This window comes from Pelecanus crispus, chromosome 9, assembly GCF_030463565.1.
Source record: "Pelecanus crispus isolate bPelCri1 chromosome 9, bPelCri1.pri, whole genome shotgun sequence".
In the NCBI taxonomy this organism is placed as follows: Eukaryota; Metazoa; Chordata; class Aves; order Pelecaniformes; family Pelecanidae; genus Pelecanus; species Pelecanus crispus.
Window position 1 is genome coordinate 19,107,199 of NC_134651.1, and position 26,265 is coordinate 19,133,463.

General features: G+C 42.2%; 1 protein-coding gene across 1 annotated transcript in view; it reads left to right on the forward strand.

The window, feature by feature from the left end:
* The first annotated feature begins 298 nt into the window (after positions 1-298).
* Positions 299-26,265, forward strand: part of PID1 (phosphotyrosine interaction domain containing 1) — a 55,560-nt gene continuing 29,593 nt past the window's right edge. Inside the window, exon 1 of the mRNA XM_075716943.1 lies at positions 299-433. Coding sequence (XP_075573058.1) covers positions 299-433 — 135 coding nt within the window. The remainder of the gene's footprint in view (positions 434-26,265) is intronic.

Here is a 26,265-nt window from a genome sequence, read left to right on the forward strand (position 1 = left end):
CCTGGGGAGTGATCAGAGGTTGAATTTAGACCCTTTTTGGGACATACGTGGATTCTAACAAATCCTCTCATTTTGTGTGTGTATATCATTTTTGATTAAGAACAGTCTCCACATTGCTAATACTAATAATGGATAGTCACTGTCTTAAGTTATAAAACTTGTGAACTCTCCCCATGGAAACTTCCAAGGCACTGACCAGCAAGTGAAACACGCAGGCATGTCCAACTATTAATTCTCATTTTTCTGCACTAGAACGGGAGATAATTGCTTTTCTTTCTCTGTTTAGCACTTTCAGACCATGTTAAAGACTAAGTTGAATGTCCTAACTCTTCGGAAAGAGCCTCTCCCGACAGTGATCTTCCACGAACCAGAAGCCATTGAGCTGTGCACCACAACTCCCCTCATGAAGACCCGGACTCACACTGGATGCAAGGTACTCAGGAGTATAAACTTAAGCAATGAGACCACTGTGGAGGTGTCTTGTGTATGTGTGAGGACTCTAAAGAACCCAAAGTAACCAACATGGTGATTGTTCTGGAAACCCCATTAACTGCTGCATTACTATAAAGTCATTGGGTGTTTCTGACCAGAAATTTTGGGCTTCAGGAAAAAAAAGGTTTGGGTTGTGTGGCACAATGCAAATTGTGGAGGATTTCTAACAGCCTGCAATGAACATCACGTTGTAAACACTGCCGTTGTTTCTGTAAGTGCTAGTGCTGAGATGGGAGATGAAGGGCCAAATGCTGTATATTTGCGTTTAGCAATCTGTACTAACAGAGGTATATACCTACTGAAACAGGGTTGCAGCTTAGAACTTGAGGTTAGTTTGTTTTGGCTTGTTTGTTTGAAAGAAAAAAAGGGGTGGAGACTTAGATCTTGATTTGTTTAAGCAACAAGATGAATTTGCCCAGTGACATCACAGCACAGCTTCTGAAAAAGCTGCTCTTTAAAGTTTAATGGCTTAAGAGCTTTGAGTGTGTTCTTCTGTGGTAAGAAACCATATAAAAATAGCAGACAAGTCTGCTCTGTTTGCATCTTCTGTTGGAGCCATTTTCCTTGGTCGCAGAGCTCTCCTAGCCTTGCAGAGCCATGGGCAACCTTGCAGACTGAGCTGGGTACCAGTCTGGCCTGTGCTGCCAGTTGGGACTTGGCAGCCAAGTCCCCTTCACCCAGCCTGGCTGTCAGTTGTATGGAGTATCACCCGCCCTCGAGGGTCTTGGTGAAAATGGAGAGAACTGGGCTTCAGCCTCCCCTGCTCTGTATAAAGTGTCAGCTCCAGAAGAGCTGTTGCCTGATGCTACATGTACTGGATGAGGTCCAAAGTGCAATTAAATGTCCTAACCCCTTCCCCTGCCAGTGTGTATACACACACGCGTGCGCACACACTCTTCCTTGTTGCAGGATCTGATGTGAGTGAGATGGGATTGGAAGAAATTACTTTTGGTGTGTTCCCCTGCTTCTCTTGGCATACTGTATGGATATCATTGGCTGTGGGCAAGCTGTGAAGGGCTTTGTTTGGGCACCTCCAGGTCTGGCACTTCCTCAGCAAAGTTTTTTCTTGGGAAGCGTCATTTTTTGTTTGACTTCTTGCCTGTCACAATAGCCAAGAAACAAGACTGCTGCTGGGTATTGAAGCAGTGCTGCCCTGTGCTGACGTAGAGGAATGCAGGGCAAGTGACCCTAATATGCTTTGTACGGTAGCTCGTAGCATCTGCTGTTCCGCGGTGATGTCTTTTGTCCTTTATGTTGACATCTAATGAATTTCTAGAGAATATTAGCTATCATAAAAATGGTTCACAAAGTATCTGGCTTTCACCCCTAGCAAGACTGAGTTCAGACATAATACTGCTTTCTGAAATCAGTTTATCTCTGTGAATGTGTGTAGAATTTAAATGAACCTTTTTACTTAACCTACAGTCCTTCAACTGGAAAAGATGGATTGCAGAGAGATGTTGAACCTCTCAGTGAAGAGAATCTCATTCTATATTTAGGGATCTCTTTTATTTATTCATTTATTTTTCCTGCAATATAACATAGTAGTGGTGACTAGGGAACATCTGCTGCCCCAGCGCTCCCCTTTTCCTGGTTGCACTGTTCCTCCTTCTCCCCTTCCCCTGTAGCTAGTTCACCTCCTGGCAGTGCTGCATTCTTACAGTGGTGTTTTTGGGGTGGTGGCCAGCCCCTCTTCAGACAATTCAGTAGTTGTGATTTCCAGTACGCCCCTTGGGAAGACGATGCCACATATATGTTGTTCCTATGGCTAAGAAATCCTCTCCAGTCATTAACTGACAGGCTCTGATTTTACCCAGTCTCTCTAGTCACAATCTCTTTCCCCTCTCTTTTTTTCTGACTAAATGTATTCTTCTCTTACGGGGCTTGTATCCTCCAGCTGTTTATAGGTAATTAGCCTTCCTCTCCTCTTTCCCCTCTGATTATTAGTTTCTCGCTGAGTGATACAATAATAGTGTTGCCATAACAAAGCCAGTATTTTATAATACGCATTTTTGCTCTGTGGGGTCTGATCTATCACTGTTATTCCAGGTGTAAGGGGGGAGGTGCTGTGGTGTCGCGGGTACCACCAAGCCTCTCTGGTTCTGAGACATGGGCTCTTCGTGCAAGAGCACAGCATCCAGTTTTTACTTTCTTTCATGAGTCACATTCTTTTGATCCTTAATCGTTTTATTCCTCTTGACTGAAATCCCTCCAATTTTTCTGTGTAATCCCATTAATGAGATAGCATCATTCTTCTGACAGAGGCTCCAGACATCTAATTTTATTGCACAGTTTTAACATAAGCCTCAGCTGGTACCATCTTGTTATGGGAACTTGACACATGCAATTGCTTTGCTGTTCAGAAGTCTGGGCATTGGTTTTCTTACGCAATTGTTCTTTTCCTTGTCCTTTTATCGCAAGACAGGCTTCTCTTTGCTTTCATTTGGTGTTAGCTGCTGAATCCTGAAGAAACATAACTTTTCTGCTGAGGTCCAATCTCATTCTGTAATTGAATGGGATGGTTTTAAGAATACCAGAGAAATGTCTTGCTTGAAGTAATTTAGGGGGAACCCCCACAAAATCTGGAAAGTTAAATAATTGAACAAATTCAGAGAGCTTCTCTTTCCTGCCCAATTCTAGATCTGATGCAACTTTGTTGCCATTGTGTTTCCTAAAATATATTTTTTTACTTACAGCGGGAGGCTTAAGACTCATTCCTCCTGTTACTGCACATCTACACCTGCCTGCTTGGGCTGGCTGTGCTGTCGCCATTCCCACCCTTCTAGATTTGTAGGCATGATTTCACCAAACAGGAGAAATAGATAGTAGTTGCATTGATTTGCAGCACAGAGCTTTAGGCGCACATGTTTTGGAGTTTGTGGTGCTGGTAGCTCAGTGAGACAGGGGTTGACTTGGAGGCTGTAGTTCCCAAAGGCACCTTCTTGCCCTGCTTCCCGTCCTTTCCCCGCCAGTCCTGTTTGCAAATGGGGAGCCACAGCCCCACACCCTGGGGTTGGACTATTGCAGCCCCACTCAGCAGACAGCCTAAAACAGAGCAGGATTTCTGGGTCCCATAAAGCACTCGGACTCTGGGTTTTTCCTGGGGGGTTGTTTGCTGTCGTTTGAGCCATGGTGAATGTTAGGTAAGAGGAAGGTCTCCGGCCCTAGAGGAACCACAGCTTCTCGTCCTCCTCCAGCTGAGACTGCTGGGGCAGGGCAGTGGGGTGCAGTGCCCAGAGGGTTGTCATCTCTCTGGCAGCTGTGGTTGAGCGCCCACGTGCGTCCTGCCTCTTCCCTGCGATGGACGTGGCATCTGTGAATGCTGGAGCACCGAGTGTTAGGGTCAGTAGCTGCTCCAAAGAATGAAAAACCCCAGCTGGCTTATTGTATACCTGTAAAGTCTCAGCTTAAGCTAAACAACCCTGTTCTGGGGAAGGACAAAACAGAGTGAGAATAAGTCTTTTGTTCTTCCTAGATGGACCACACTTTCAAAAACAGGTTCCTAATTTGCTTTTATTTAAATAGAGCGTGTTTCTGTATACAGGCATGAGTGTGATTTAGATGCGTGCATATAAAAAAATATGTCCATCCTTGTTCAGATGCTAAGGATTTTAATTAGCCTGTGTCTGTCCTGCTTCCAGGTCTTTCATGTCAAATGTTGTGCACTCTTGTGTTTCAGCTGGAAACCTCCTCTTCCCTTATCGCAACACTAAGTACCACCAGATGGAAACTGAAAATCCAGAGTATCTCCAGAAAATAAGTTGCTGTCTACTCAGAAATACGTGCTTTCTCTGTGCCTTTTAACGGATTTTGTTTAAGTTCGGTGTGTTTTATTCTTCCTTAATGTCCTAATCAGCTTACACTGATCCTAATGTTACTTGATTTCTGTCCCTTTGAGCTATGGTGGTGGTATGAAAGGAACTGTCTAAATTACTCTCTCTCTTTTGCTGTAGCTTTTCCAGGCACTGCTGCCGTAATGCAAAAGGACAGAGGTTAAAAATGCTGCCTGTGATTTTTAAAGTGTTGTTGTAGGTTTAACTTTTTTTTTTTCTTTCTATTGGATGGCTCTTCAAAGTGAAGTCAGTGCTGAATAATCAGTAGCTCGTTGTTATCCACCTGGGTCAGGTAATCTTATTCCTCCAATTCCTGCTGGTGGACAAGCTTTTCTCAGCAGCCTTGGGAGGCTGAGATGAGAGGAGCATAAGCAGTGCAAATAATTGCATTCTTAAGAGTATGCTTTTATTAAATGGGAAAATATATATTAATGATACGGCATTTGCAGGCATGATACTTGTTGCTTGCCTCTCTTACTGGATTGAGTTAGTGAGATTATTAATGCAGGCTTGCGGAAGGTATGATGTTGAAATGTCTGTGATGGTGTATCTCAGTTGCAGATTGACAAAAGTCGTCTTTAGCAGTTTGTATAAATGGCATTAGAGTGATACTGGCATTTTAAAATCAAGTCTTGCACATATTGATAGAGATTTAAAAAATAGACAAGAAGTAATACAAATAAATGGAACTTGGTCTTTCAGAATAGCTTAAATGCTTTACTCACAAGACAAAAAGAAAATGGTTCCTGTACTAACCTTGCTGCAGGGTAGTGATTACGGTGGGGTTTATTTGGCGCTTCTATAGCGGGAAGGGGCCACGGCCACAGTTGGTCTTCCCTGGCATGGTATAGTGTCAGCAGGTAGGCACTGAGCTTCACTACAGCAACTCTGGGACAAACCTGATGTTGTTACACTTGTGTCAACCTATTAACTGGACTTGAGGTGTTTTCTGGGAGAGCTGGGCAGTGCCTGAGGAACCTTAACCTGTGCCTGTCTGCATTCCTGCAGCCTGCCCTCCAGTTGCAGCTCTGTGCCCGTTCGCCAAAGCCACTGGGGCAGCCTGTTGCCCTTGTTGCTGTTCTTTCCCTGGCCTTGCTGGCTGCTGCCAAGACTTTTCATCTTCCCTTTTGTCTCTCTGTCTTTCTCCCATTTTTATTCTTTTCTTCAAAGTAACTTTCACCATTAGAGACAATGCATGCCATCAACTGTGGGCCCTCCTAATAAATCTCTGTGCACGTGAAACTGTCTGAACATGCTTTGAGCAACAGGATTTACACCAGCGTATCAGAGACTGGAAGTTAGTCTGCAAGGGAAAAGCTCATAATAAGTTTATAGGATGAATAATGAGTAATATTGATCGTGATCCCATTATGATCCATAGAAATAAAATGTTTCTCATTGGGTTACTTATTAAATAAATAAAAAATTGTCTTAAAATTGCCCTGCTAGGCCTGATTCTAATTCCTTGTGTAAGAGAGTAATTTAGGAATAATGTCTGCTCAGATATTACTGCCTATTTTTGGTTTTCTGCCTTGTTAATTTTGATTGCAAAGGCCTTGCAGCAGGACTGTCTCTTACCACACACTTGCAAAATACCCCATTTCTACTCTACCCTAGATGCCTCTACAGCAAATTTATTAATGCTGTGTTGCTGCTTTTATTGGTCATTGCACTTTTAAAACCTGCTGTTGTTCTTGGGTTTTTTTGCTCTAGATCAGACTTTCCCAAGCTGTTTTGCCCAGCATTTCTGTCCTAGGCAACTTCTGCCACTTGTGTCCCATCCTAATCAGCTCAGCCGTGGAGGTGGCCAAATACGTTATTGCTTTAGCTTTCAGGAGACAGTGTGCTCCCCATCTCCTGGGCCTGGTGGCCCCTCAACATTCAGAAAATGCCCAAATTGATGAACATTCTCTCAGCTTCATGCAGCCCAGCAGCCCACACAGCATGGTTTTGGTGGTGGCAACCCCAGCCTCACGCCTCTTCCCCTTTATTGCTCCCCAAACCCCAAATTTTTGCTCTGGCCAGCTGAAGAGTAGGCAAATGGCTCCGCTCTGCCACACTGTTACTGTGTGTGGGTTAGTTTTGTGTGTCTTGATACCGAATCAGTCAAAATTAATGCAAAGAGAACATTGTCTCTCATTTCAATACCTAGAGACCAAGGTACTCTTTCCTGTTTGTACTGTCCTGTTGGCTCAAAAGGGCTGAAAATGTGCCCTAAGACTTTCCAAGATGGGGAAATCCAGATGACATAAGTGAATGGTTAACAATCTAGTGTTTTACTTAAATTTCCGTAGATAATTTCCTATTCCTCTTGAACCTTTGTCACTATTTTGGCTACTGAAACCATAGCTGGTTGGAAGCTGCACATATTCTTAAAACCACCTCACTTTATCCTTATAAAGCTTAATAAAAATGTTCTCTTTGCAGCTATAGCATGGTCAGGAATGATTGTTTTGAGTGCAGGTTTATCCAGCTGTAAATACAAGTCCAGCTAGCTGCCTGGTCTTCATTACCATTTTGTAAGCCTGTAATATTAAAGATGGCCATTAACTTTAATAAAGTAACAAATTAAACAAGTGAGACAAACTAAACTGTACCATCACTCCCCAGCCTACTGTTTTCCACCATGTTTAATATGAGTGTGAAGCACAGAGCTTATTTTCTTGCTTCATTAAAGGCCTTCTGTTGTTATCCTTAAGCATTACATATTTTGTACTGTGAATTGAGAGCTTGTTTTTCTGCTTCTTTCTCCCCTCGTCAAATGAACCAAAAGGACACATGTGAACTCTTTCATGGGGCAAATCGTAATAGCTTCAGTATATTTAGATACAGTGCTTGTTGGTGAGAGGTACAGAGGCTTTAATGATGTGTTTTCCAAAAGTGAAGTGCATCAAATAAACTAATGCCCCAACAAGTAAGTATACTATGTGAAGATGAAGTATTTTGTTTACTTTTTCTTCATGTAGTGTTACAGAAATTGGGGGGGGAGCTTAATACTGAAATTAGGGAAGAGTAAACTGCTTGCAGAAGCCTTACACATGACTGTATCCCAGAGCATTTTAGAGAATTTGGCCAAGTCTTGTTCTAATACTGAAAAGGAATAGTTGCATGTGCTCATTTCTTTTTCAAAACACGACCGCATGGTAAGGTCCTGCCCTGTGCCTATGAAGTTAGTGAGAGCTTTGCCATGGGCTGCATTGTGAGCATGGTGGGATGTAGCCACGCAGGACGGCAGCTGCCTTCAGGCAGCACACGCTGCATGGTGTTTGGCACTGGCTGCTCTCAGCTTTCAGCTTCAGAGAGGATCTCTCTTGCATATGACTTTTTTATTACATGCATGGAAAGCCCATTTACGTCAGTGAGGATTTATGCTTTAAATGAGTGCAGAGGAGCTAATAGAAATATGAAGGGTAGATGCAAGTGGAGAATGTTGTTAAAGCGTCGTAATGCTTCATTTCCTGAAGTCCAGGAGTCTTAGGTGGAGAATGTAAATTGACTAAAGCAATTGAATTAATCTTAAACTGAGCCTGCTTTAAATAGGACCTTCTGTAGTGTTCAGTTTTGCTGTGTTGGATGTATTTGGGCATAATTTTATTTGCTTACTGGTAAAGTGGCATTGTAAGACTAATGTATTCTGAAAGCAGTGGAAGTTATGTCCTGTCAGATATGTTGGTGGAAATTTTTTTTGTTAGCATTTGCACCGGTGACATTTTTCAAGCCATGGTTCAAGTAAAGGGCATGTTGTTATTCAGGAAGTTCTTGCATCCCATGTAAAAATGGTCATGTATTTCAGTCAGCTTCATGTTTCTGCTTTACCTACCTTTATAGGAGAAAGTATATGGCTGTTTTCTACATACAGCGGAGTAACTTTGCTCTGAATATACGTATATTAATTAAAAGGAAAACAGTTTTGCCTATTTCTGTTTACTTTTGGATTTTCATTAAGAATGTGCTCCTCAAACCATTTTAAAGAGTTCCATAAAAAGAATAAGACGGCCACTTTGGGTGGGAGAGCACTGGTGACAGGAAGGACAGGAGGATTTCTGGAAGATGCCCTGCATGTTGGTGGCCAGCACAGAGCTTGAACTACCTTGTGTGCGGGGCCTTCTCCCTGTGGTTCCCCTTGGATTTGGAGGAGGGGAGCTCAAGGCTGTGCATATTGTGAGGACAATTAGGGAGTGAGCTGGATTTCATAGAGACATTTGCAATGAAAATAGCCTTGTGTTTGTGCACGCTCCCAGGAGGACTAGAGGATTGTGTCCCCCCGCTCCTCAGGCTGGGTAGCGGGCTTCCAATTATTATGGACCATGCAGATGACGCTGAGACCTGTACCATGGGAAGAGAGGCCACCCCCCGCCCCCGAAGTCCCAACAATTAGCATGCAGGGGGTCTCCTCAGCTGTTCCTGGGAGTGAGGCCCAGGGTCTCTGGCTTTGTGTGTGGAGTGACCTGTTCCCAGCACTGCCTTGTCTTGCATGAAGAAATAGGAGCAGAAACGTCGCACCAGGTAAGCCAGTTGCCTATATATATGTGTGTTCCAGCCCATTTTTCTTGGCAGTAGGCTGCAGACAATACGCCCTAAACAACAAAAAACCCTTGAAAAATGCAAGGAAATAAAAAGTTACAGCATCCATTAGCACCTTGTGCTTTACTCCTCCCCTTGGTGCATGTATTGTATTGCTTGCACAACCATTGAGTACCTTACATTTCTTCTTATCACCGTAGTTCTGTCCCTGTAGTGGATGTGGTGAGTCCCAGTGAAGAAAATGGGTGGCGATGCATGATATAGAGCCCGAGAAAAAGAGTTTTTAACATAAACAGAAGTCCCTTTGGCTGGAATCGAGCACTTCTTTGGCTTCAGAGCTTTGATGTTATTAGTTACCTTTGATTCAACAAAAAAAAGCTTGAACTGGAAGTCATCAGCCCTTAATTTTGTTAGCAAATGGTATTTATCAGCAGAAGTAATCTAAATTAAACCTCTTAATGTAAAAAAGGCATTAAACAGTTTGTATTTCAATTAGTTATGGAAGAGCTAGCGATTGACATCCAAAGAGCACTGTGTAAAATGCAAATATATAGGAATTAAAAATGGTCCCTGTGACTTGGTTGAGAATGAGCACCAGCCATTCCTGAATTTCACCCTTGCTTGTAAAAGCCACTGGGAAACTTGTGAGGTACCAAGGAGGCCAGGCACTGTGTGCTGGTGAATGCTCAGTAGCTCTTTACTATGTATCATTTGTACTTCTGTAGTTTTTCTCCTCCAGAAAGATCCCAGAACACTTTCTAAAACAGCTCTGTTGTCCCCTGCTGTTCAGCTGCCAGTCTCGGCCAGCAGCCCTGTTTGCAGAGGTCAGATCAGCTCACCAAAGCTCAGGGGAAGGCTGGTGTGGGCACACTGTAGTGCGGTAAAAATATGCTAGGGGAAAACTAAAAAAGATGCTGAGAATTAAAATGCATACTTCTATTAAGTAGTAATGCATTGAAAAAAGGTACTAAAAAGCAATCTATATTAATGAAATTCCTTTGCATAAAACTCCGTGGAATATTTTTGTATCTTGAAACCCAAATGTGCGTGGGTTTTTTTTTTTGGTCAGTTCTAGAAATCTCACTTTTCAGGGTACATGGAGCTGTTGTCTAATTATGGCTGTCTTTGTAGGAGACAGCATATGAAAACAGTTTTCTCTCAAAGAATATTTAAATATTTTAAAACAATTTAGTCTCTCTACAGCAGGAAACATTTACATTTTGAAATTCTAAATTTCCAGAATTCCTTAGGAGATAATCTTCAATTACACAAACATATAGTGCCATATAGTGCATACCACGAAGTTCTATCTTTTGCAATCTGGCACAAAGCCAAGATACCAGTATGAAGCACAGTGGCAACTGCAAGGTCCTAGATAGCTACAGATGTGTTAGGATATTTATTTTTTTACGATGTAGAAAATACTGTGCTCATTGCAGTCGCTCAGGCAAAGCCTTCTGGTCATAGGAGCTAATTGCTTCCATAATAATTAAGGTTCAAATGTCTAAGACCTAATAGCTTTTGACATACAAAAATTAAAATGAGATTGAAATTTATTATAGTGGTTACGCTGAGCAGATGCTGCAGTCACCGTCGATTGTTTTGTTCTAGCATGTCCTTGAGAAACATTTCAATCTCAGTGCGGCCGTTTCAGTGTAAGGATGGAGCTGCGATTCCTCTTGCTGGAGAGTGCAGGGAAGCTGGTGCTTCTCCATGGCCCTTACGGCATGCGGGCCCTGCTGTGAGCTGGCTCTCAGGAGGAGGAGGCACCCTTCCTTCAGAGCACCTGAAGTTACTCTTTTAACAAAATTCGAGAACTTCTGGTTCTGCGGCTGTTGCCTCCCTGGTATTATTGCAGTGGGCACCTCCCCACTCAGTAGCATGAAACGTGCTGGGAGAGGTGTTGGCAGATCTTTTTAGGCGTGCTTTTTCGCAACAAAGACATGCATGCTTATTCTGTGAAGGTATTCTGTGTGGCTCTTTCCTTGCAGCCATGGCTATTGTTTCTTTGATTTCCATTAGAATACTACAAATTTGCATTTGGCACTGGCTACCCACTGCTCACACTTGTTTGAGCCAACATGAGCCTTCTCAGGAATTTGTAATCTCTGCTTACAGCTGTACTATGCCCAAACCCATCAGTTCTTATTTTTGGGCTGATCCTCTGTACTGAAAGTTTCCCACTGAAGCAAATGACATTGGCAAAAAAGGAGGCTGAAATGGATTACAGATCCATTCTTCTGTAGATGAGGTACCACTGATCTCATTCATAGATGCACAGGCTGCCGGAATGTAGATTAATGTTGCAATCACAAAAATATTACGTCATCAGAGAAAAGAATGTCCTGTGGGTGCCACCTCTGTTTCTGTTGGTCCCAGGAGTAATCCTGTTCTCCTCGTACTATTGCAATATAGTCTGCAATGCAGTGTGATGTGTAAATACATTAGCTTGGAAGAATCAAGAAGAAGTTTTTCCATTCCTGGGGTTGGATGTCAGTGTCTGAGATGAATAACATTTTTTTGTTTCATTAAAATATTTCCCTTTTTTTCTTAGTTAATTAAATGTTCATCACAATAACCATCTTTAGGCAATACTTCTGGGCAATTTTAAGGCTTGATGTATGTTATCTATTGCTGATCAACTACCTTTATTGTAATCTATTGTGAATATTTGACTTCAGGCTTATGGTAATTCAGTAAGCTTTCTTCTCTGAGATTCTAGGTTGTATAGAAATAACAAGTGCAACAGAGGTATGTTTGGTTTTTGGTCGTGTCCCCCCCCCCCCCCCCCCCTTTTAAAATTGATCTGTCTCCTTTCTTAAAGTTTACAGTCTGGTTTGGAAAATCAGTAAGTACTCCTAGGTTAAGAACTTCCCTTGTACTACTAACTCAAGAATCTCTGCTATTCATCTTGAATCATTTCACAGCAAGATCCTATTAAATGATACATATAATGATACATATTGTCACTGAAATACGATACTGAGTTTCACAGCAATGTAGATTTTGAATTAAGTTTATCAAGTTTTATCAGTGAATGAAAAACTAATGTTGAATTGGTAGTGTCCTGTTAACTTTGATAGAACAGAATACTGTCTTATACCCACTGAGAGTATGGTCTACCCCTTTTTGGGAGCTGATGTTCATTTGCCTGTTAGATATCAGGGTTGCTTTCTGACTGCTAGAGCATAGCACACTGGGGAAAAAAAAAATAATGAGTTAATCAGCTGGAAGATGGTCTTAATTCATTATGCTCTTCAGGTTTTTTCACCTGTAAGACCATGACATGATCTTCTGATTAAAGTGCTCTCAAGATTTAAACGGCATGGCAGTGACCTGCATGTGATAATAACAAACTTGGGACATGGATAACCTTACTTTTAATAGGTGCCCACACACAAACATTTCAAGTAGAAGGAAACTAACTTAAATGAGCAAATTTTGGAAGAAGTTGAAAGTATCTTTATAACTGTGAAGATTCAGTGAACTGTTTGCTGAGAAAAATTTGTCAATGAGTAGCTATTTGGTGGGATTTTTTTTTTATCCTCAGGGACTTGTTTTATTTCGGTGCATGTTGTGGTTTTCCCCCTGTCCCCCAATTTATTTTCAGTAGCAGAGAGAAAACAGGAGGGTGAAAAAGCAAGCTTCAAGTCAGAAACAGATTTAAATTAGTATCTCCAAGATCAGAGAAGCATCTGTGTAAAGATTGGTACAGTGGAGTACTAAATTGGGAGAGGTGGTAAGCAAGGACAAAATAAAATAAGGTAGGATAATATGTGTGTCGTGATTATTTTGAGAATGTCATTGAAGTTGATTCTGAGTATCCTCTGGGACAGGATGGGCAGAAACCAAACTGGTTCTAGTTCTTTATGGAAGCTGCTTTTTTGATTGAATTATCTATAGGCTGTGAGTAATTCCCCTATGCTGATATGTCTGACTCATTCTTACAAATAGCACAATAATACACTTCAGCTTTGTCAGCTATTTGTAACCACAGTGGCCAGAATCCCTGTGGGAATCATTGTTAATGGGATGCAGTTTTGGGGTTGGCTTTGCTATGGTATAAATTGGCATACTTCCTTTGACTTGACTGCTGTGCTAAGTTATATTGTCTAAGAACTTGGCCTTTTAGTTTGACATGTGGCTTGGGATTCCTAATGATTGAAAGCAGTCTGTTAATGAAATCAAAGTAATTGAGTACAGCATATGTGAACTAGTGCTGTTTTGTCATTTGTTATTAGGCTGAAGTGTTAAAAATATTAAGTAATTCTTGAAATTATGTTTATGAAACAGCTTGATAGTGATTTAAAGAAAGGTGTGTTTTCACCCCAGAGCTTTACCTTGAGTTGCATTTGAAGGTCTTCATACGAGGCCAAACAAATAGTGTGACCCTATCATATTTCCTACTTGGGAATGCATACATCTAATAAATATATTGTATATATAATTAAGTTTGGAGTAGTTTACAGCACTTCCTTAGAAATACTGAGGATAAACTGAACAACTTTACCAGCAACTTACTGATGAACTGCTCTAGGTTTTTGTTCTGCAAGACTTTTGTTATCCGTGTCTATAGTTTTTTGTTTAATATTACACTTTTATGCAGACAGTGTGCACCTCCGAGGTGAAACTTGCCCCAAAGCAAGGGACTAGCGTACAGCTATTGCTGTAGCTGTGCTCTGAAGGGTGTTTAACACTGGGTGGGTGGGTGGGGTGTTGGCTGGAGCGGGAGGCACTTCTCCATCAACAGCTCCATGCTGCTCCTCCAAGGTAGGATGCGGGTGCGTGGGCACTGGCCACCTCTGAAGTCCCGTCTGTCCCATCCTGCAGCAGCTCTCCTGTGCAGGGGCGTGTGGCACGGCTCCCGGCCATGCCACCATCGGGGGTGAGGGGCCTGAAGTGTACTCCAGCAGCTGCTCTGTGTTACTTGGCTGGATGGTGCTGCTCAGCCTCTCAGTGGAGTTTCTTTGAGTGATTACAGCCTGTGAGGAACTCGCTTGCATGACCTCCTGCCAAGCCCAATTGCCCCAACACTGCTACTGTTGGACACTGATGTGTTGCACGACTGAATGCTCTTGTGCATAGTCACATCAGGTGCAAATGTGGTCTTTCCTTTTTTTTTTTTTTTTTTTTTCCTTTGGGGGGGGGTGGGAGGTGGGAAAGACATGACACATGACTAAATAAAAGCTGGCAAGGAAAACATATGGTGGGATTTCTGTGGCCTGGTCCTGCTCAGCAGCTGTAGTTAGTGTCAACTTTTCAGGTTCTGTGTGTGGTAATGTCATAGGCAAATGAACCTGGGTTTAAATAAATAAATAAATGGGACTCAAACAGACCCCAGATTTGGGATTTCTGTGTGTGTTCCTGGGATGCTCACCCCACCCATCTGGGACGGGGTGCCCCAGGTCCAGCACAGCCTGTCGCCTCCACGCACCTGGGGCCCTTTGCTGGGCTCTGCCTCAGGGCTGTGGTGGGGCTATGGCAAGGCTGTGTGTTTCTTGGTGGCTGCTGGCCATGTCAAATGGAGCAGTGGTGGGTTTTGTGTGCTCTCCACCTTCAGGTGGCCCCATCTTTTAGGGCTGGGCGGTCCCTTCTGCTGTCTGGGGATGGCGGAGGGTGAGGATGTGTCCAGCCTTGTCCTGGGCCTTGAAGACCCATGCTGGCCTCTGTGCTCTGACCTCGGTTTCCCCAGGCCCCAGCAATGCCCCACAGCAAGGGGCTGGAGTCGGTACAAGACAAGTCCTGAGGCTCCTGTGTGCACTCCAAAATGTCTCACCATCTCCAAAATGGGCAGCTTCCTGTGCCCGAGGGCTGTGGTGTGAGCACCCGCAGCTTTTCTGCAACCTCTGTCGTCTTGATAGCTTAAGTCTTGATAGCTTGGACTGATGATCTTAGAGGTCCTTTCCAATCTTAATGATTCCTAGTTTTTACTTTCATTATAAATAATCCAGCCACCAGGCCAGGAAACATGAAATTGCTACTCTACCCTTAATTGGTTTAGTGGTGGACTTGGTAATGTTAAGTTAATGGTTGGACTGGATGATCTTAAAGGTCTTTTCCAACCTAAATGATTCTATGATTCTAAGTCAACAGCAGTAAAGTCTTCCTACCTCCTTCCCCCCCCCCCACCCCGCCAAAAAAAAAGAAACAAAAGAGAGCCCTCTGGAGTGTCTTTGGGTGGAGGGAAAGCCAGAGCAGCCATCCCTTTCCTTTCCTTAGGTCCCTCTTGTTGGCCCTTTCAAAGAGGCTTGTGCGTTGCTGTAGGCCTGAAATCAGACATTGGTAACCTGTGGCCATTTGAAATACTCTCATCAAGAGTGTATGCAGTGTGAATTAAATTCCTGTCATTTCAGGCAAAAGAGTTTTTCAGTTTGAGTCCTCCACTGTGACACTAGAGGACTCTCTAAAAGTCTATTGTGAAACCAGAGGAGAGAAGTTTAGGTAATTTAGCCCCTAGACTTCATAGCCTGAGCCTTGTGAACAATTGTGAGGTACTCCTGCTGTCTCTTTACATTTGTTAGCACGCCCTCATTTTGCAGATGGGTTGTCATCTTCTGCCATGTGACTCAGTACAGCACAGCTGATGGGTGCCTTGCTGGGGATGGTGAAGAGCAGTGAGGCAGGGGCAGGCTTGTGATGGTCAAGAGTCCCACTTGACATTTGCACTGCAAGGCAGATAGCCAAGGGAGGTGCCTCTTTCAATTAAATATTAAAATACCACTTTGTAACACATTTCACAAGATTATTTTTATTCCAATTAGCTCCTCAGTAAAGTGGTAAATTTTATTTTGGCATGAGGCATTATGTTTACAGAGATCCTTCTGTAATTTCCCCCCCCCCCCCTTTGAATTAGGTTGCATGTTTGCTCTCCGTTAGCACTTACCTTCATGTCAGTATAAGTGCAAAAGGTTGTAGAAGTGCATGATGTTTCTCACATTGTAGCAGCTTTCTGCATACCGACCCCTTTGCCCTTTTGACTACATGGAAAACTATAAATGTGTCATGCAGGAAGATTTAAATGAGTGCTGTTAAGGTCCCAGACGCTCATTCCAGAGCTGCAATTTCATAAGAGCTGTCTGAGCTTTACCTTACGTGCAGCCATCACAGTCATGCCGACTGAAATCCTGCTAATTATTTTGGAGACATTTTTGTATGACGTGTCTTGAGAAAAGAGTCTGAGCATCTGTGAAACAGATGAAGTGAAAATTCCTCTGGCGTCTATCAGCAAACATAAGCAGGTGGAGCACATCCAAGTTTCTACAGCTGAGGGAGGGGTTCCAGAAAATATGGTCGTTTGCAGCACAGAGGGAAAATCAAAAGAAAAATAATTACTTATATATCTTAATTTGATGGTGCTGTGTCATATAAGGCCAGTCCAGGAACAGCAGCTTTCTGCTTCATTTCAAGGGCTATCGTAACTTGATTGTCAGGTTTGTATAGGAAATGAACAGGACACTGCAGACCCTCTAAAATGTAAATTGCTGAATCTAGAGCTGCACACTGCAAATAGGGCTGATTTCTCACTTTGAAGGGTGTTACAATATTTACACTTCTTGACTGTGCAGGGTTAATCAAGGTAATCGCTGAAATACATTGCTGCATCAATCTCCTAATTGTAGTATTCCTGAAAATCAAATGGTTTGTATGTTTTAAGCCAAACCCAGGAATTTAGAAATAAAAAATATGCTGCTGGTGCCCACTAAAGGAAATGTGTGTGGTAAGAAGCTGTTTTTGCTGCCCAGGATGAAAGGACAGCTGGCATCAATTAGCACTTCATGCATATGCACTTTTACAGAAATAATTTTTACTGAGCAGGTCTCAAAGCCTTTTAGTGTCACTTAGTTAATCCTCATAACAATCCTGTGCAGAGCTGCACCATTATACACATGGGCAGACTGGAAATCGGGGAGGTTTAAGTGACTAAGCCATAGTTGCACAGTGAATCAGTTCCATCCTGTCCTGCCTGTGTTTGCAAGGTGGCACTACCTTCACTCAGAAGGGAAAGCAAAATACAACATAAAAGTTATGGCAGTGGTTTATGTGCTATGTTTTAGAACATCCTTCATAAAGCAATGCCTTTTAACAGTGTATGGGATAGAAGTAAGATTTGTTTATTACGTGAAGGACAACTATAAAGGATTAAGTAATTTGTACATTAATTGACTTCTCTACTTCAAGTGAATTGTTGATGTACTTGAATAATTGCATAGACAAAGAATGACATTTCTCAGTACATGAAAGGGAGCCGTGCCCCCTTCTCAAGAAAAAAGAGAGACTGGATTTTTTTTTTTTTTTTAAAAACTAAATGCTTTCTTCTTCTAAGAGCATGACTATGCAAAAATGCAGGCGTGCCAAATTCAGCCCTGTATGTGAAATGAGCAAATGTCCTCCACTGCTTTCTCTCAAGTTTGCACCCACTTAAAATGGTCTGCAGTCTGTTTTCCATAGTAGTCTTTAAAGGCCAAGAAAGTGCTCTTAAAACACACAAATACGTGGCTAACTAAGTAGTACCTCAATGGCATGTCCTGACCCTTGGATGAGAGCTCAGTACCTGGCTTTACGGTGCTTGAGTTGTCTGTCTGCGCCACACATGGCGGGGGAGGAAGTGTGGGACGCTGCAGGCTGTAGTTGAGAGGGAGGTGTCAGAAATGTCATCCCTAAAGTACAGGGCCTTTCCCTATAAGATTCCAGGGTGATAAGGAGGAGTTTTATTTTTTGTCCTTCTTGGTTCCCCCCACCCCAGAAGGCTGTTACAAAGGAAGCAGGGAATTAATAGAAAAAACTGCCTAGTTCCCTAGTCTTTCATGCTCCTGTTGAAATCGGACAGTATTTAGACAAATTATCCTGTAGTCATGCCTGACTGCAGCCTCAAGATATGAACAGTGCTTCTTTATTTCCAGCTGACAGGAGGTATGACTGATGGTATAAATGGGGATCATCATTGTGAATGAGCTGGAGATGCCCTGTGGTTTAACCCTCAGGTTTGGTTAAACTGGTGTGTTGGTCCATGTCTCAGGGCTATCTTTCCAATTAATTCTCCCAAAGCTGATGCGCTCAATAACATGAAATGTATTAGGGTGCATGTGTCAGGTGATGGTGAAAGTGCTGCCTGATTATACAGATATGAAATGATGTTTTTAATAGAGCACTGTATATTCATGAGCAAATTCCCTATTCATTTTATAGCAGTATAACTCCACAGCCACTGCACTAAACTTGTGGAATTAATCTGATATCCCACCACTGCAATATAAAGCACTGTTTTAAGTTCCTCCAAGATGAGAGGAGTGTTGCATACCCCCACACACACATAATGTGTAATATAGGAGACATGTTGTTCATATTCTACCATATGAAATCTGTTTCGTATTTCTTTTGCTGAGTGTCCAGATCATAGAAATGATTGCGGCCGTTGCTGTATAGCACAAAGCAAGCCATGGTCTTTTCATGTCTGGAACAGTTTGACATAATCAACGTGTATCTAAGATGCTTATTCAGCATCTAAAAAAAGCTATGGCTCAGGCTGCTATTCCCAATTGTAAAATTCAGGGATCTTTAGTAGAAAATGAAACCCCCAAAAAAGCCATGCATTCCTCACAAATAATATATATGTTACCATTAACTTAATCCAGTGTTTCATTCTCCCCCTTCTAATCATAAAAGAAAGGTAAGATAATATTGGCCATTGTTGTCCTGATCCCCGTATAAAGTGTGAATAATGCCCAGATCCCTGACTTGTCCCTGTGTCCAGCTGCACACCTGATGAATGGATACAGGCAGGAAATGGGTACGAGGGGGGTTTCAGGTTTCACATCATTAAAAAAAGTGTGTCCCTACAAACCTTCTGTTCTGACCACTTCTTGGTAAGGCCAGGCAGCTTCAGTTTAGATTTCAGATTTTGCATTGAGGATGCAGACCCTGGCCATATAGTACTGTCTGTCTCTGAATTATTTTGTAGAGGCTGTGCAGAAAAACTAGGGAGAGTCATTATGCTGGATATATAGCAGTGCATTCTGGTGTTGGTACCATGACTAAATCCTCATGGTTTCCTTGTGGTAAGAAATGAAGTTATTCCATTTTACCAAAGTTTTGGTGAATCAAAATTGATTTACCTGGTTCACTTCAACATGGAGGGATGACAGAAGTGGCATTGTGTCAGCCCCCACCATGGTTTCCTTTTTTGTGTTTGGTTTGTTAGGGGTTTTTTGGTTGGGTTTTTTTTTTTTTTTTTTGTAAGACAGACACTGGTATATTGACCTTTGTCTACATTGAATCACAAAATTTAATCAGGTTTCATGTATTTCCTGGGGGTAAGATATAAACGCGAAAGGTTTTGTGCACACAAGAAAAATTCCAGTTTACTATGTGATATTTTTAGCATCCTTTAAGACAACTAAAATGGGCACCTGCCTCAAAGCAGATCAAGGCAGTTTTGCAGGACTGTGAGCAATATGGATTTGTCTTAGACAAGTAGCATTGGCTGGAGATGTTACTTCCATGTTTATGAACAGTTTTTTAATAAATTCTCCAAAAGATTGGTTCAAACAAAAAAATTTCCCAATTTATTTTGTTTTTTAAAAACAAAGAAAATAAATTACAAACATTATAAGGATAATTTCCCTTCTTTCTTTTGAAGCCCACTGAAATAATACTATCCTGGGGCCCTTTTGTTCCTCTTTGCAGAGTGCCATGAAGAAAATCGGTTATTGCCTTTTTTTCTCTGTCATTTTCTTTAGATTGAATAGAGATTGATTGCTCTTCTGGGATGAGAAAAAATAGGCTGTGTCGTTCTGTGAAACTGTGCTAGCAGTGGTAGAGAGTATGAAGCATGCAGTTTAGTGGTGATTTTGATTATCAATGAATGTAGGTTCAATTAAGTCAATTTACTTACATTATTTCCTGTTCGTACAGTCAGTTCTCCTGCTCTCTCATTGTCTGGAAGCTGCTTTTTTATCATAGTTTTAGATACAATTTTTAGTCCTGTTTGAAATTCGTGATGAATCTTCCTTTGATATTGGTAGTAGTTAGATTTGGCTGAAGGGTACCACTGCATTTTATGACTTCTGTTTGTTTGTTTTTTGCTTTTCTATCCATTAAATAGCATGCCTTTGACCTTGCTGACCTTGATGTTTTGTAGATACACAGCTACTAGAAGAAACAAAGATAAATTGCTCATTAAAGCTATTAACAGAAGAAGCTGCAAAGCAGAGAAAGACAATTTGAAAATTCAGTGATCAGATACTTCTTGTGGTACTTGTTTATTTTTTTTATATTTGCATATGCAAAGAGGCCCAAAAGGCACAGTAGTGGTTGTTTACTGGCAGAAATACTCCCTTGCGACCACAGTTGGGGTAAGCACATATGCAGGCAGAGCCCATTGATGTTCTGTGTATTGCATGTCCTGAGTAGTCTGTAGAACAGAAGTTATAAAAATAATTTCTTAGCAGTTTGTTTCCAACGGCTTTTCTCACTATAAGGAAATGGTTTTGTTCTTTTGTTAATGCATTTTTATAGTTATTTGCTTCTTGGCATTCAGTTCCCCATAAAATCAACATCTATGTTTAAAAATATTTTTTAAAGGCAGGCTGTCATAAAACACATATGGATGTGATGGTATTAATTTAAAATTATGTGTTCCAAAAAAACCCACAGAGGTGAACTCATTTGAGAAACGTCTATCTCCATACAACACAACATATGTTTACCTAGAGAATGTTACTAACCATCTCTAGGGGTATTACCAATGAGAGAGGCAGCAAAAGTGAAGGATCATTCACATGTTTGGAGGAATGGTTTTAGTTTCGTGTAATCTTGTGGTATGTGTTTGAGATATATGGAGAAGTACAAGCATTGTGGCTAGTCTGGGCTTGCCTCCCCACTATCTGTATGTGCCGAGATATTTGTGTCTCATCTGCACCTTGCTTATATGGGGTAAGACAAATGGACCTGGATCATCATCTTGTTCTGTATTTGACCTCCAGCGGTGGATGCCTTAAAGGAGAAACTGAGAAGTAAAAGAGAAGACAGTGCCTGCACCGATTGTTCAGTGTTTAAAAGGGTGTGGGATGAAGTAGCTTGTGCCTGATCTCAGCTGGTAATCATCTTATGGATCCTTGTATCCTTCAAGCATGAGATTTGATTACCTCAGGTATTTCTGTTCATGCTCACATAGCTGTAAATACAACACCTGCTGTGTTACCTAACTTTGTAAAATTTCCCAATTTTATAACCCTTTAACCGGGGAAGTACACTTAGTTAAAAGGGGGAGCCTCTTTGTCTCAGCCAGTAACATCAGGGCAGACAAAGTAAAAGTGACTCTTCCAGCTGTGACCTCTGCAAAAGCTGATAGACTACATCTGCTGTGCACCACTCCTCAGGTGGAGGTGTCCTGCTCTGCCTGTGCTGTTCCCAGTATGATATATGATGCATACATGGCAATACAAATATGTTCAAAGTTAAACAGACCAAAATGCCTGCACCTGCTGGTGGTCTTATAAATGGTTCAGTCATGCATTCTGGAGGGTGAGTCTGAATGAGAGGTGCGTTCGGATCAGGGCTGAGATATTTGAAATACCTCTGAATCCTCCATGTTAAGCAGAACATTTAGAAGGATACTGTCGACCATAGGAAATATCTCCAGCTTCTTACTGAGTGCTTAAATCATGGGTTACAAAAGAAACATCAAATCCTGATTCTTCGTATTTCTCCTTTGATGTAATATCTACGGAAAATGTCATTTGAAGTACAAGGGCAATTAAAAAGTTTTGCTCACAGAAGGGAATATTGTAAATTACTGATAAAAAACTGGGCCATAGGCATAGCAATTCTTATTTCCAGTGCCACTCCAGAAATGCAGCAGCACAGTTCAATTGTATTCTGCAGTAAATTTATGCAAATGAATTGTCTTTCATATTGATGAAAGCTGTTTTCACTCTGGGCAGGATGAAATGACTCTGATGTCTCATCCTGTTTTTTCCTCCCCTTTTCCCTCCACCCTGGTCTCTGGGCGCGTGCTCTCATTGTTTTTGCTTTTTTCCCCTACAGTTCCTCTCTGTATTCCAGATGAGGAACCTGTTTTTAATTTTCATGTGTCATGTCTGTCTCATAAAACACACGCACTGGATCATATGACTGTTGTGCAATATTAGAGTGCTGTTGAAATGAATATTACATAGAAGGACTTGTAAAGTCATCCTGAAATAAAATATACTGTTTCAAATTTGAAAGGGGCAATAACTCCATACAGATGACAGAAGTAAAGATACACTGACCACAAGTAACAAGTACATTTAAAACCAGTCCTTGTGGCTTTGGCCCCAGTCAGTGTCACACAAACTGCCCCACACGGCCCTGCCGAGCATGGGCAGGTGGAGGGGACGGCTGTCCCAGGCCCTGGAGGGGGGCATGGTGGGACTGTTGTCATGCGCTGCCGTGGGCCTGTATGCAGCACAGCGGAGGCCCCCGTCGTGTGCATGGAAGGAATCGGCCATCCAGCCTTGACCCAAAGCGTCATCTTTGGATCACAGTCAGTGTCCAGTTATGAAACAGCTACAAATAACTTAGTTATGCTGTTCTGCCCTGTCCTAAGGCTCTGTGTGACTACCGATTTAATAAGGTTTTACTTTCCACATGCAGGCGCAGCTCTTCGTCCAGTGTATGAGTTCAGTAACGCAGTTTCATGAAGTCTGTGGGAATCGGGCAAGGGAAAAAGATCCTTTGTGGATGTGGGCTGTAGACTTCAGTGACTGGTTCTGTAAGGCTTGTGAACCAGGGACATCACTATGTTATTCACTCTCTTTTGCAGTCAATGCTGCATGTTTTTTGAGTATGTTGCAGCAGGAATAATTACAGGAGTTTTAAAAGTAAGTAATCCAGATGAAAACCCCTTTTTACTCCCAGCTATTCAGACAATAACACACTCCCTATCATAAGACCCCGGACGGTGGTCATACAGGTAGATATATCTCTACTGATTAAGTGGAAAGATGTGGGAATTTTAATGATGCATGTTGCTGCTGAGTTGCCAAGCTGATCTGGAAAGAGTTTGTTTTCCGAGGACTCCTGCAGCGTCAACTCCACAGCATGTATTGCAGCAGGACCCAAACTGTTTTCAGGCTCTTTGCTCTGGGAAAGGTGAATTGGAGCCAAAACCGGACCCTCTTCCTCCACCCTCTTCCCCTCCCTTAGCTGAAGCAGCACAGTAAAGAGCCAAGCTGACGATGATCTGAAGTGTGAAAGAACAAGGGAAACTGTAAAACATGTAGGATGTTATAGAAGCAAGTTAAGAGACTTTGCCAAAAAAAGCAATTTTTTCCATGTAAGTATGAACCTGTCGTGCATGCGCTTTAGATGCAACGCAAAACAGGAGGAGAGAAGCTTTTGAGTGCCCACGTGGAGGGGAGGGGCTCTGCAGCTACGTGACGACTGACAGGACATCATCATTTTGGGATGACTATTCCTTTCAGGATAATTTTGTATTCCTGCCTTACAGAAATATGAATAGGGGCAGGAAGGAGTTCACAGAGAAGTCTGTTAACCTGGAGTACTTATACAGACTCCTCTTGTTACTGCTGTTTTTACACACATCTGTCTTATTTGAGAAAATGTCCTTTGCTTTTCTCTTGTGCTGTGTTTCTTGATTTGCTGTCATCTGGGTGTGCTGAATTATAGATAGCTTTCATGAACAGAATAACAAGGGATGGTCAGCAAGGGCACCTATACTGTCATGTTGCTTCATTTTTTTCATGAGTCAGCTTTCATGGGCATGGGTTGGGGTAAGGCATGAAAGGGCTGGAGCTGAGCAGAACATGCCCTTTATGTCTGATACGCCTGCTGAGTTTTGGTTGGCCCCTGTACTCTTACAAACTCCTTGTTTCATTAAAATGGCTGCTAGGCCATCCGAGGTTTTCCTTGCCCCTCTCCTTTGGAGCTTGTTCTGTATCCATTGTGTTGGTTTCAGATTGAGAGCAGAGATGTGCAAGTGCCCTTTACTGCTTCTGGACAGGCAAATCAGCAAGCAAGGGAAACATCACAGCCTTCCAAATTTGTATTAGAGATCACTCCTTTAACTGCAGCTGTGATACCAGGGGGGTGAGACCATCCTGCAGTGACGCAGCTCAGAGAGGCTGGGGCTGCTGGTGCTCAGTTCATGTCCAAGGGCTGCTGCTGCCATGGGCTTTGCCGAGAACTTTGAGATATTTCTTCCCGGCATGCGCCAGCTAGGAGGGCTGAGCTGTTTGTCTGCATGTCTGTCCCTGCCCTCTGCCAAACCCTGCCGTTGCTAAGGCTGGCACCCAAACAGGCTGCAGAGCCAGAGGCAGGAGGTTTTTAAGATCACATCTCATGGTCCTGAAAACCTCTAGTTTTAAAACACTTAATTTTTGGTAGCTCTTGCAGGACAGCCTCCTAGGGGAAAACAACGCTCAGTGAAAAATATTGTCTGGGCAGAAAATGCTGATTAAAATATAGCTTGCTTTATGGCGCTGCTTTAATAAGTAGGCGGCAGTCTTCCGTGCCATGGACTGGAAGCAATTGTTTGTCAGGCATAGCGGTTTTCGGTTCTTGACATGCAGCTTCGGTTTTTAGAAAGACTGTAGTTGGTGTACTGCACTCCGAAAAGCCAGAAGCAAACAGAAAGGTCATGGTTCTATCTTTTCCCTTCTCTCCAGGTTTAGGAGAGGAGGAGGGAGTGCAGCACTCAGGTTTCCAACTGACCAGAACAGAGTATGGCAGCAGCTGCAAACACTTCGCTTTCGGGTGGAGGGGTAATTTCAGCACTTCTATGTGCTGATGTTTTGCAAACTGCAGTTGTTTCAGAGGCACTTTTTCCACATGTGCATACTTGGACAAAGCAAAATATTTTTGCTTAGGATTCTTGGACTCCCCTTTGCGCCTCTTGTTGTACAAAGATTCTTGGAGTTCTTCAGGCTTTTTGTAGAGTTTCTTTGCACTGACTCAGAGGAAGATTTCACATATATGGTGGCAAATTGTAGTCTGACAGGCTGGCGTAAACCTGGAGTTGTTCCAGGGCAGTAACTGAATCAAATTCTGGCATGGAATGACACTGCTATTTCTAGATCCTGAACTTCCATGATTTTGTTCTAATTTGCTTTATCTTGCACTGCATTATGTTTTAACAACGTTCAGAATAAAACAGATTTCTTTTTATAGTGAGTATTTTTAGAAAAAATATGACTTCAACTAACTATTTTTACATCTGGGTCTGTGCTGCGTGTGTGCTTACTTTCTCCATGTTACTCCTGTGTATATCCAAGGATAGGAGTATGCCCATGGCACCATGGACATGGTAAGAGCTGCCCACGGACAGAGCATCCATGCCATTCTTGGGCCTTTTCTTCCATTTTCTCTTGTTGAGGATTTTTGCTTTGCAGGATAAATGGCCATCATATCTAGGTAATAAATGGTCATCATATCTAGGTAGAAGAGGTGGTGTTTGCAGTCTAGTCTGCATGCGTGTATGGTAATGCAAACCTGCAGAATGTCTTCTTTCAGGGTGCCCTGTATTATTTCTATTTCAACATGTTCTGGCTGCTGGGAAATGCAGGTTGTAAACATGAGCTGTCAGTTCTCTATGTTCTTTGGCATGCAGTTTTGGATCATGGTAACCAATTACAACCACATTTAGAAGTCTCTTTGTTTTTTTTTTTCTTTTCATTTTTTTCCTTTCGTCTTGTTTCATTTCCCCAAGCTGTGGCTTAAGTGTGGCCATGGATCACAATGGTGGCATTGCTTCATCCCAAAGCACTGGGATGATGCTATTGGGCTATACAAATTAATAAAACCTGGTTGGTTTGACTGTAATTTTGCCTTATTTAAGGAGCAGTTCCTAAACAAAATACTGAGAGTAATTCATATTTAATTCTAACATTCTCTTGGTCTCGGAAAGTATCAAAACCCATCCACAGATTCAAAACTACCATAACTAGAATGCCACAAACCTCTTCACTCTCAGTGTGGGCTGAGATGAATGCTTCTTTCTGGGGTCTTTGCAGTGGTAGGGCAGACAGGTCCCTTCTTTGGGTCACTCTTTTGCTGAGGTGACAAGCAAAGACAACCATGCTCAGCCCCACTGGTTGCTGCTGCCAGCACTTCTGGAAGGGGGCCTGTTGGTCTGAGGTGCCCTGCAGTGCACAGTAAGGGTATGGCAATTTATTTTTTTTAATGTTGCATTTCAAAATGAAGAGGAATATGGTATCTGATACCAGAGTAGGTGTTGCCACATGTGGCCAGATGGCTTTCTTCCTCACTGGGTTAGAAAGGAGGTAGGCTATCTTTCTAACAGATTCAGGAAAAAGTAGTAGAAATGGGAGTATTTAGCAGATGAGCTGAATTCTGGAAGAAGTTTTGAAGTAATTTTTTGAAAAATACATTTACTTATTATTTTGTATTTCTAGAA